The following is a 12,477-nucleotide window of genomic DNA, read 5'->3' as shown; positions in this document are numbered from 1 at the left end:
ATTCTTGCCCTGTCCTGTTAGCCCATGTAACCCACATGTTAGCTCGCTGCTCTATATTGCACATTCCCTGCGTCTCCTTAATCACTGCACTCAGCAACATTGTTAATATCTGCCAGGTTATTGCCATTGCTGCCGTTGTCTACGATCACACCTGCACTTTGCCCAAAATGCTTTGGCCTGTTCCCACTCCCTATCACTAACGTGATGGATTTGTGGCACTGCTATTCCCACTCTACATTCAGTAACTGTTATCTTGCTCCCTAGTACAATTTGGTTTACTAGAGCAACGAAAACAAGTCTAAACTGCACTCGCAGTAACAATCTCTGCTCATATGTTGCTATTAAAGATACATCCTGGAGAAAACTCTGATATTTCCCCGAATTACGCCCTAAAAATTTAGCTAATGCTATTCTTGGGGTAAAAGTGTTAAGATGGTTAGAGCATCTATTGCATGTTAGGTTAGTAGGCTTAAATTTTTGCTTTTTCTTTCAAATCAAGGCTAAATTATGTTCCTGACGAACTTGTTGCCAAGTTTTTAAGTTACACTTTATACAATGAACCTTAAGCCGCGGCTTGCATGGCCTAGGAATTCTTTCTGATAACAAAAGAACTAGCGCTAAATGTCACACGAAGTCTTTAAAATGAATATGTATGAACCTATTGTGAAATTGTATGCATTTGTATTTGAGGAGAAAGATAAAAAGGGACCTGGAGATCCCAGAGGCACGCATGCCTTTTTAGGGGAGTAATCCCCGCATGCGTCCAGCGCTGCAATAAACATACCAGCTTTACAACTTTTACAAAGTTGTGGAGTTTTTGATTTTCTCCCCAAAACATAACAGATCCCTGCCAACCAAACCTAGCAAAGTACCAGGAGTTTGCATGACATAAGGCCTTATAGATGCATTTACTCCATCTGGGAAGGTAAAGGTAATCACATCTTTGCTCATTTGAGTTGCCTGAGTCCCCCCAATACCTGAAATGCCTAAAATGGGGTTAACTAATGCCCAATCTTTAGGCCATATCGTGTGTGAAATTATGGTTACATCTGCCCCAGTGTCAATTGTGAGATTTTTAGTAATAGAATCACCATTAGGATGTGTCAGTGTTACTTGTTGATTTGGTTTACCTCTTGTGATGTCCATGGCTCAATATACTTCTGGGTTACCTGTGGAACCAAAGCTTCCTGTTCCCCGCTCCTTGTCGCCTGCACAGGAGACACAAGACTTAAAAGGAACAAGCTGAGCAATTCCTGAACCTTTGGGAATAGACACAGGAGGGAAAAATGTTCTAACCATAATTTTAACAACCCCTTGATAGTCCGCATCAATAACCCCAGGGATTATGTCCAATCCCCTTTTACTGGCAGATGATCTCCCTAACAGAAAAGCACTAAGCCCACCCCCAAGGGTCCTTTTACATTGGTGTCTATCAGGTGAACAGCAGAGTCCGTGATGGTGACGTCTACTGCGGTGTCCACGTCCAGTCCGGCACTTCCGGCTGTCGACGATCTGAGTGAGCAGAGTCCCCCTTGACTGTGACTATGCAAGCTGGGATTTTAAGCCAAATTGTGAGATTGCATTTCTTACCCTCTCTAAAATCTTCCAATCAAAAGGTTCCCAAATTCTACCTCCACCATTAGTTACTACAGGAAAAGCCTGTAAATCATTTGCGACAAAAGTCCCTTTTATAATCGCTTCTGTAATAACCCCCTGCCACTTGCGGTTTTTTGCTGCTTCTATTTAAGGGTCACATTCCAGTTCTAATTCCACATTCTTTACAGCATGAGAGGGAGGATTTCGTATAACCAGCTGGGATGCTGACTCAGAGACAACATGAGAGGGAGGTACCCGCTTTCCTGATTGTCTGTCCGAACCCACAATCATAGGTAGAGCCATTTTTTCAAAAGAATAATCTCTTTTAAGGACAACTGAATCCTTCTGTTGAATTACCAATTTTTGTAAATTGTCCACAAGAGACCTTAAATCCTCTTCAACAGAAGTATTATACAGAACAACATCTCTTTCCTTATCCTTTACAGCATGTTTAGTCTCTAAGTTACTGTTATCAGCAGTTTTTTCACTCTGAGTAGAACAGTCTTTTGTTCTGCAGACTAACAAGCCCGAAGAACTTTTTTCACTGCGAGTGCAAGTGTCCTTTGGTCTGCAGACCAACACCTCTGAAGAGGCAGCAGCTTCCTCTTTCTCACTAGGAGCTGGAGGAGCAGTTGGTGTAATGCTCGATGCTGAGCTGAGGGGTTGTGGGCTGTGCGAGGGAATATCTAAGGTTGTAGAAAACAGTGGCTGAACTGAAGTTACCGGGAAGGCCTGAGGCTTTTCTGGCTCAGAGGCAAGGGCAGAACAAGCTGCAGAAGCAGCCTTCCTCTCTGCCTTTAAACCTTGTAAAGCTTCTATGATGATTTTCCACACAGTAGCATACTTAGATGCCTCTTTTGCCTCGTTCCCCCCGGATGAAACACAGTCCCACAACCTTCGCTCCACAGCTTCCCATGTCAAAATGTCAAAAGCAACCTGTGCTCCTAGTATGAGATTATGTTCCCATGCCCAGTGTAATAGTCCTTTCAAATTGGAAGCATCATACTTATATTCTCTCTTAGAGAGGATGTGTTGGAGGAGTTTCTGAACACCTTCCCTTTCATGTTCAGACCCCATCTCCTCCCCAGCTGCTCACCTTGATCAGGGCGAGATTCAGGACATCTACAACTGGAGCTCCAGTAACCTTTTCCTCTCACTGGGGCAGTGAGGATGCTTTCGACCGGCTTCTCCTCTCCTCAAGGGTTGGCTCCAACCCTCTGCACAGCAGCCAAATTGTTGACCTCAAGTCCCTCTCAGGGCTGCCCGTGATCTCCACCAGAAATGTGGGGGGAAAAGTGCAGGATGCAGAGGTTCAGGGACATCACACCACAACCAATATGATCCAGTGAAGCCAAATTGATTATCCCTAAAAAGACTGTATTTATAATAATTCTCTACTGTCCACGCGTCTCTAGCTAATACATGATTGGCTAAGCTTAGCAGTTCACATGTCTGAGATAGGATGCTGATTGGATCAGCTAACTTCTCACGCGTCTGGCTGTGGTTTTCTGTCCCACCCATGAACTTTTTCCTTACTTTCCCAAGCTCACTGACAAACTTGCTGAGTCCATTTGACTCTTCTTCTTGTATCTTTTCCAAGGATATACCGACCCCATTTTCTGAATATGTTCATTATTGTTTGTGAACGTGTCCATTGTCCATTATCCCAAGCAGGCTGGATCGTGCATCGGCTGAATATGGCCATTGTCCTGCAAAAACTCCTCAATCTGCAACAAATCCTCAACAGGGACTCATGATTTTTGTTTCAGCACTGGACAGTCCCTGTTCCAGCACCCCCATTTCTTACAGGATGCACTCTGCTCCTTCTCCACAGGGGAAGCTTTCTTGGGTGTCTTTTCCTGAGTATTCTTCTTGCTAGGTTGGGATGAACTCTTTCAGTTGGGCCCCTGTCTCAAAACACCTTCCAGGCACCCTCCAGCAGTTTATCTATGTCTTAAACTCCTTTTATCTTTTCTTCTTCTATCATTTGAAGCCTGAACCACACAAAACAAAACCAGATATGTTTTACCCTCAGCTGATTCAGGATCTACATCAGCATATTTGATGGCAGTTTCTCTTGTTTCCTGTTTAAAAAATCAGTGGCTGATTCATCATAATTATGCCTCACTTGGTGAAGCTCTGACCAATTTACAGCTTTAGAGACCCCATGTTTTAACCCCTATTCCACGAGGCTTTGATATCAGTTTAATTTTGCCATCTGCTCGGGTGTATTTCCATCCCACCCCGGGTTTCCAAGGGGAAATCTCTCAGTGACAGCGCCTTGAAGCAGCTCCCTGGCTGTGCTCCCCTCAAGGAACATTGGATGGATTTATTGACCACTGGTCCCTCAGTGGGGTCTGTGGTATTTGCTGGGTCCCCAGGAAGAAGGAGGAATTGTGAACTGTCTCCATGTTCTTAGAAGGCTAATTCACAATTTGATGGTAATATGTTATATCAAAGAATGCTATACCAAAACTCTCCTGAAGAATAGAGAAAGGATACAGACAGAAGGCTTAACAAGAATGAATAATAAAAACTCCTGACTCCTTCCAGAGTCCCGACACAGCTGGCTGTGATTGGTCATTAAGTTAAAACAATTCACGTGTTGCATAAACAATCTCCAACCACATTCCAAAGCAGCAAAACACAGGAGAAGCAAACCAGATAATGATTTTCTTTTTTTCTCTGAGGCTTCCCAGGAGAAGAATCCTGGGCAAAGTGGATTTTTTCAGAAAATATGACAGTGACAGGGGTCAAGTAACGTGTCTGACACAGAGTTCAGATCAGCCCAGTGTGATTCATACAGAGGGCATTTATTTATTTATTTATTTATTTATTTATTCAATTATTCATTCATTCATTTATTCATTAATTGGCTGTATGGTGCACACATGAACTGACAGATTATATTGCACCAACCAGCAGCTACAAGGAATCATCGATAATCAATATCAGTATCAAACACAGTATCAAATTGGTGGTGATCAATAACAATGTGCAAAAGGCAACACAAATGTGCAAAAGGCAATTATTAAATTCTCATTTGTGTCCTGGCTCTGCTGCAGGCACAGTGGAAAGCTGGAAGCTCTTGAGGAGACTCATTCACCCCTGTTCCTGAGTGTCTCCAGAGTTTCCCTGAATGTCCCCAGTGATGTCACCCCAGGAATTCCCATCAGGATTTGGGACAGTATCATTGAAAATTACCAGAAAATTCCCCAAATCTGTCTCAAATACTGTACGGGAGGGCACAGGTGACAGCAACAATGTCCCCGAGGATGTCACTGCTCCCATGGGAAACTTTCCTGCACAGCCTTGGGATGTCCTCGATGGCTCTTTGGCACCGCTTGGCCACTGCATGGCTGCCAGGGCCACCAGGGCCACTACGGTCACCACAGGGACCCAAGAGGAGGTTGTGGATGTCCCCAAGTGTCCCCTGCAGGTGATCCTTGGCCAGGCGGGCACTGGCCCTCCACAGCCACTCAAACTTAGCCACCTTGGCCACCAAGGCCTGGAGAACATCAGGGGACACCTCATTTGTCCCCTTCAGGATGGCCTCGATGTCCCTGAGCCGGCACTCCATGTTCCAGTTGAACAAGGTGGCTCTGTCACATGTGGCCACCAAGCGCTGCAACGGCCCCAGGGCCACCACTGCCCAATGTCCCCTCCTGGTGGCCACCACAGCCTCTCCCATGGCCTCATTGGCGGCTGCTGACACCTGGGCATCGTGCGTGGCCATTTCCCAGGCAATCTCCTCCTTGTCCAGGGCCACCATCAGCTGCTGGTCCATGACCACCTTCTCACAGAGCCTGGTGGCCTCCCTGGCCAGCCAGTCCCAGCTGTCCACGAGCCTGGCCACCAGCTTGTGCCAGGCACTGGCTGCAGCTCTCACATTGGCCCAGGTGGTCCCCGGGGTTGCCCTGTGGGCAGCCAGGGCCTGGCCCAGGGAGGGGACACCACGGTGGCCCAGGGAGGTGACACTGCCGTGGTCCAGGATCACACAGAGGTTTCGGGTGAATCTCCTGAGGCCCTCATGCAGGGAGTTTGGGGACTTGTGTAGGAGCTTGCCCCTGTCTGGCCCAGTCATGGTGGCCACCACCTCACCCAGGGTGGCCACCACGGCCACCAGTACCTGCAGCTGTGGAGGGGACACCTGGGGAGGGGACAGGGGAGGTGTCAGGGACTTGGAGGCACTTGCGGCCTCCTTCAGTGGTCCCCATGCCTCCAAGGGGTCCCCTTTGATCCTCTGTCCCTTTATCAGCCTCTTGTCCCCACTGGCACCCCCTGCCAGCCCCCGTGTCCCCCCAGTGCAGTCTCTGTCCCCCCCCACCACCCCCTGTCCCACCTCTTGGAGCTCCATGCTCACTGGGGACACCTGGGCGATGCTCTGGGGACACTCCGGGGTTCGAAGGAGCCTTGGGATGTCCTCGGTGGCTCTTTGGCACCGCTCAGCCACCCCACAGGCACTGGGGCTGTCAGGACCACCAGTGAAATAGGAGTTGATGATGTGGTCAACTGTCCCCACCAGGTGATCCTTGGCCAGGCGAGTGTTGGCCTCCCACAGCCGCTCAGCCACGGCCACCTTGGCCACCAAGTCCTCAGGGACATCACAAGATGCCTCATTTGTCCCCTTCAGGGCTGCCTCGATGTCCCCAACCCTGCGCTGCAGCTCCCGGGGGAACGCGGTGGCTTTGTGACACGTGGCCACCAAGCGCTCTGGCAGCCCCAGGGCCGCCTCCACCCGCTGTCTCACCATGGTGGCCCTTGTGGCCTCGCTGGCAGCCACCCTGGCAGCTCTCTTCACCCGGGCTTCAGGCCCAGTCACCACCTTGGGCCTCTCCACCCAGAACAGGGGCAGAGCCAGCTCCACCCTCTGTTTCTGAGCTGTCCCATCATGGGCAGCCTTGTCCTGCAGCTCCCTGGCCCGGGCAGTGGCGGTGGCTGCCTTGGTGTTCACCTTGGCGGCCACCTCCCTCCAGGTGTAGCGGAGCTTGGTGGCTTTCCTGGCCAGCCGGGCCCAGCTGTTCACAAGCGCAGCCACTGACCCCTGCCACTCGCTGGCTGCCATTGTCACACGGTTCCGGGTGGTCCCTGGGATGCTCTTGTAGGTGGCCAGGGCCCGGCTCAGGGAGGCAAGAGTGTCATCACCATTGGAGGTGACATCGTGGTGTCTCCAGGTGTCATCAGAGCGGTGCAGGGTGGCCCGGAGCTCCTTGGTGAAGTCCAGCACGTCCCAGTACAGGCACCTTGGGGACATGAGCTGCAGCATCTCATCCCGACCGGGCAGGCTGGCCAGCAGCTCGCCCAGGATGGCCACCACAGTGACCTGTGTCTGCAGGGGTGCCGGGGACAGCTGGGGAGGGGACAGGGGAGGTGTCAGGGACCTGGTGGCACTTACGGCCTACTGGGGTGGTGCCCTGCCCTTTAGGGGTCCCCTTTGTCCCCTCCATCCCTTTGTCAGCCTCTTGTTCCCTTTGCCACCCCCTGCCCCTCCCCTCGTAGCCCCTGCAACCACCTCACTCTCACTGCTCTCCCCTCTGCCACCCCCCTGCCAGCCCTTGTGTCCCCTCCCCCACCATGTCCCAGCCATCTCCCACTACCCCCTCCCCCTCGTTTCCCCTCCCCCTCTATGTCACCTCCCCCCTTTCCTGCCACTTCCTCCTGTCCCCTTGGACACCCCCTGTCCACTCCTGCCACTCCCCCCCCAACCCTGTGCCCTCCATCCCCCACTGCCCCCTCTCCTGCCATGGCACCTCTTGGGGCTCCATGCTCACTGGGGACACCTTGAGAACACTCTGGGGACACTCCGGGGGTTGAACGAGCCTTGGGATGTCCTCGATGGCTCTTTGGCACCTCTCGGCCACCCCACACGCACTGGGGCTGGCGGGAGCACCAGTGAAATAGAACCTGAAGATGTCTTTTAGTGTCTCCCCCAGGTGATCCTTGACGAGGCGGGTGTTGGCCTCCCACAGCTGCTCGGCCACGGCCACCTTGGCCACCAAGTCCTCGGGGACTTTGGGGGATGCCTCAGTTGTCCCCTTCAAGGCAACCTCGATGTCCCTCAGCAGGCGCTGCAGCTCCCGGGGGAAGGCGGTGGCTTTGTCACACGCGGCCACCAAGCGCTCCAGCAGCCCCAGGGCTGTCTCCACCCGCTGTCTCACTATCATGGCCCCTGTTGATGCTTTGGCAACCTCCACGACCTCTTCCCCCAACGAGGGTGAGGATGCATCCTCGGATGAAGATTCATCCTCAGACACCACCTCATCCCCCTCCTCCCTGCCCAGCACCTGACCCAGCTCCTCCATGTTTTCCTGAGCTGTCCCATCACTGGCAGCCTTGTCCTGCAGCTCCCTGGCCCGGGCAGTGGCAGTGGCCACCCTGTCGTCCGCCTTGGTAGCCAAATCCCTCCAGGCATTGGGGAGCTTGGTGGCTGCCATGGCCAGCTGGGCCCATCTGTTCACAAGCACAGCCACCAGCCCCTGCCACTTCCTGGCTGCCATTGTCACACGGTTCTGGGGGATCCATGGGGCGCTCTTGGAGGCGGCCAGGGCCTGGCTCAGGGAGGTGACAGAGTCATTATCATAGGAGGTGGGAGACTCATCATCATCGGAGGGGACAGTGTGGCGCCTCCAGGTGTCACTAACGCAGCACAGGCTGTCCCGGAGCTCCTCGGTGAATTCCTCCAGGTCCCAGGACAGGCACCTCAGGGACAGCCTCACGGCGGGCAGCATCATGTCCAGACCATGCAGGGTGGCCAGCAGCTCGCCCAGGATGGCCACCACGGTGACCTGTGGCTGCAGCAGGGCTGGGGACAGCTGGGGAGGGGACAGGGGAGGTGTCATGGACCTGGTGACACTTACGGCCTCCTGGGGTGGCCCCCTGTCCCCAAGGTCCCCTTTGTCCCTCCCTGGAAGCCTCTGCTGTCCCCTCTGTCCCTCTGTCACTCCCTCGTCCCCTCTATCACTTCCTGCCATATCCTCTGTCACCTTCCCCCTTCCTACTAGGTCCTCCTTTCCCTTCCCACCACCCCCATGTCCCATGCATCCCCCACTGCCCCCTTTCACCACCCCCCATGTCCCCTCTGTCACCCCTCGTCCCCTCCTGCCACTGCTCCCCATCCCCTCTGTCACCCCCGTGTCCCCTCTGTCCCCTCCCCCCCACAACTCTGGGATTGTCGCACCTCGCGGGGCTCCATGGCCGCTGGGGACACTCCAGGGACGCCTTGGGGGCACTCTGGGGACACTCCAGGGACACTCCAGGGGCATTTAGGGTGACAAACACACCCAGGTGGCAGCTGGGGACACGCAGGAAAGTGGCGCAGCCAGACAGGGGAACAGGAAGTGGTGATGTCACGAACCATCCCCCCCCTTCCCGTTGGGCCAGGGCTGGGTCCCCAATGTCCCCTGATGTCCCCAATGGGACCCCGATGTCCCCTCAGGGTCTCCAACAAGGCTCAATTATCCCCTCTGATGTCTTGCTGGGGGCACTGGGGACACACCAGGGTCCTGTTGGGGACACTGTGGGGACATCAGCGACATCGTGGTGACCCAAAACAGGACAGGGGATGTCAGGGTGGTCCTGGTGTCCCCAAGGGAAGGACACAGGGGTGTCCCCAAGGTCCCCAACAGGATCCAGGTGTGTCCCTGGGGTCCCCAGCTGGACATTGGGGGACACTTGGGCCTCCTGGGGGACATCAGGGCAACACCAGGGCCATGTGGGGACACTCAGGGGACATTGGGGTCCCACTGGGGACATTGGGGAGACGTGGGGGACCCCATCCTGACCCCACGGCCGGGCGGGCAGGGGGGACAGTGAGGTCACATCTTCCTGCTTCCTCCATCTGCCCATGCCATGTTCTCACGTATCCCTAACTGTCACCTGGGCGTGTTTGTCACCCAGAGTGTCCCCTGAGTGTTCCCAGAATGTCCCCAGAGTGTTCCCAGCGGCCATGGAGATCCTTGAGGTGTGACTGTCCCAGAGCGGTGGCGGGGGAGAGGGGACAAATGAGACACGGGGGTGGCAGGAGGGGACAGGGGGTCTCAAAGGGGACAGGAGAGCATTGAGGGAAGGGGGGAGGTGACAGAGGGGTGGAGGGGACCAAGGGTGGCAGAGGGGACAGCGGGGGGTGGCAGAGGGGATGAGGGGGTGACAAATGGAAAGAGAGGACAGCAGAGCCCTCCAGGGAGGGACAAAGGGGACCCCAAGAGGGCACAGGGGCCACCACAGAAGGGCACAAGTGCTACCAGGTCCCTGACACCTCCCCTGTTCCCTCCCCAGGTGTCCCCTTCCCGGCTGCTGGAGCTGCTGGTGTCCATGGTGGCCACCCTGGGCAAGGTGGTGGCCATTGTGACCGGGCCACAGAGGGACAAGCAGCAGCACGTGTCCCCAAAGTCCTGCCCTGAGGAGCTTCACCTGGCACCTCCGGGACGCCCTGAGCCACTGTGGTGTCACCTCCCTGAGCTACCTCAATGTCCCCTCCCTCAGCCAGGCCCTGGCCACCCTCAGGGCCACCCCCGGGGCCACCTGGGCCAAGGTGAGAGCCTCAGCCTGGGCCTGGCGGGAGTCGGTGGCCCTGCTGGCCCAGAGCTGGGGCCTGCTGGCCTGGGGGGCCTCCGAGCTCTGCGAGGCTTGCGAGGACAAGGCCACCACCGAGGCCACCACTGAGGCCACCAGGAGCTGCAGGCCACTGCAGGCCACCGAGGCCACCACTGAGGCCACTGCCCAGGCCGGGGACCTGCAGGATGAGGCCACCTGCAGGGAGACAGCTGGGGACAACCAGGTGGCCGTGGCCCAGCAGCCACCGGTGGCCCTGGACAAGGAGGAGGTGGCCTCAGCAGGGGCCACACACAAGGCCTGGGCGGCAGCGGCCACCGATGAGGAGGAGGAGGCTGCCAGTGAGGAGGAGGCGGCCACCAGGAAGGGGACAGTGCTTGGAGGTGACCCTGGGGTCTCTGGAGCACTTGGTGGCACGTGTGACAGAGCCAGGGATTTCGTGTTCTAGATGCAAAGCTGGCTCGAGGCCATTGAGGCCATCCTGAAGGGGACAAATGAGGAGCCCCCTGATGTCCCCAAGGCCTTGGTGGCCGTGGTGGCTGAGGCCAAGCGGCTGTGGGAGGCCAGCACCCATCTGGCCACATGTCACCAGCGGGGGACACTTGGGGACATCGGTGGGCTCCTCCCCTGGTGGCTCCGGTGGCCCCGGTGGCCCTGGTGGCTCTGATGGCCACATGGTGGCTGAGAGTTGCCAAGAAGCCATCAAGGACATACTGAGGCTGCTGCAGGGAGAGTGATGTCACTGCTGTGATGTCATTGAGGGCAGTGACATCACTGGGGACATCGCTGCTGTCACCTGTCCCCTCTCCCCTCCCCACATGGGATTTGAGACAAATCTGGGGAATTTTCTGGGGATTTTCATTGATACTGCCCCAAATCCGGATGGGAATTCCTGGGGTGACATCACTAGGGACACTCAGGGATACGTGGGGAGGACACACAGGGACACTCAGAGACACTCTGGAGACACTCAGGAGCACTCTGGGACAGTCTGGGGACACTCAGGGACACATAGAGGCTGTCAGGAAAAATCAAGGAGGACACTCAGGGACATTCAGGCACACTCTGGGACACTGGGGACACTCAGGGACACTCACAGAAGACACAGAAATAGTCAGGGAGGACACTCAGGGACACTCTGGGGACACTCAGGAACATGCAGGGACACTTGGGGGCACTGGGGACACTCTGAGGACACTCAGGGACAGGGACAGGGGTGAATGAGTCCCCTCAAGAGCTTCCAGCTTTCCACTGTGCCTGCAGCAGAGCTGGGTCATAAATGACAATTTAATAATTGGCTTCTGCAGTTCTGCACTGGTTCTGCAATTCTGCATTGGCTGCTGCAATTCTGCATTGGTTCTGCAATTCTGCATTGGCTGCTGCAATTCTGCATTGGCTGGGGCAAAACAATACTTTCACAAGTATTTTGCTCTGGTACCTGATAATTGATTATTGATAATTCCTTCCAGCTGCCTGCTGGTACAATATAATCTATAAGTTTATCTATGCACCGTATAGCCCATTTAATGCTGGACTATAATCGATATTATATCATAGACCTTAAAATATTAAAAATAGACAAATAGTAAATAGATAATAAATGTTAAAACAGAGACTGTGCAATGTTAAAACGCTTTTGTGTGACTGACTCAGGTGTAAAACAATTCCCTTGTTTCTCACACCTGGGCCCGACCTCTCCAGATGATGATAACAGTGACACAAACCTAAAAAGAATTTATGAATTGATCAGGGGGTGTGAAACAACAGGATGGAACCAGGAAAAGAAATCAAATCTATTGACCCAATCTACAGAATGTCCTGCAGACAAGTCAGAGGTTAAAACCAAACAAGAGTTCCTGGAACATCCAAACCTCCTGGGAAGGTTTGAATAATGGCTAAACTCAGGAATGTGTTTGTAGCCCTGCAGAGGAACTGGATCTGGAGAACAATGGGTTAAGTTCAGGGCGAGTTCTTTGGCCGAGTGCCAAAATCCTTTTATAGCCCTTATTAAACTTTTACAAATTTCCAAGAGTGAACTTAGTTTTTTGTGAAAAACACCAGTCACTTGTTTTTTTAAGATTTTAAATATTTAATAGTAATAAAATAGTCATAAAAAGAGTAATACAATTAGAGTAATAATAATTTAGACCATTTGAATTAAGACAATATGAGACAATAAAAACAAAGAGTTACCGACGTCCGGGTACCTTTTACTGGGCAGCACAATCCGAAAAAGGACACCCGTTAACAAAGGGTTAACCCTTATAAACAACAGCCTGTTGCATATTCATACACTTCATGCATGATGCATAAATTCCATTCAAACAAAGG

The 12,477-nt window shown here is 53.6% G+C and overlaps 1 protein-coding gene across 1 annotated transcript; it reads right to left on the bottom strand.

The window, feature by feature from the left end:
• Positions 1-3,582: 3,582 nt before the first annotated feature.
• On the bottom strand, positions 3,583-8,904 carry LOC132340511 (uncharacterized). The gene is made up of 3 exons (XM_059871552.1): positions 8,774-8,904; positions 7,347-8,408; positions 3,583-6,946 (listed from the first exon to the last, which is right to left on the bottom strand). Exons 1-3 carry the CDS (start codon positions 8,786-8,788, stop codon positions 4,823-4,825), a joined length of 3,201 nt encoding a protein of 1,066 aa, XP_059727535.1. The 5' UTR covers positions 8,789-8,904; the 3' UTR covers positions 3,583-4,822.
• Positions 8,905-12,477: the final 3,573 nt, after the last annotated feature.

This window comes from Haemorhous mexicanus, chromosome 32 (assembly GCF_027477595.1).
Source record: "Haemorhous mexicanus isolate bHaeMex1 chromosome 32, bHaeMex1.pri, whole genome shotgun sequence".
NCBI lineage: Eukaryota > Metazoa > Chordata > Aves > Passeriformes > Fringillidae > Haemorhous > Haemorhous mexicanus.
The sequence above is the reverse complement of the archived record's forward strand: the minus strand, read 5'-3'. Positions and strand labels throughout refer to the sequence as shown.

What these genes read in the sequence shown, in the direction of transcription:
- LOC132340511 (XM_059871552.1), bottom strand. An exon ending in TGAGCATGGAGCCCCAAGAG is followed by an intron (nt 6,947 to 7,346) that starts GTGCCATGGCAG and finishes TCCCCTCCCCAG; the next exon opens with CTGTCCCCGGCACCCCTGCA.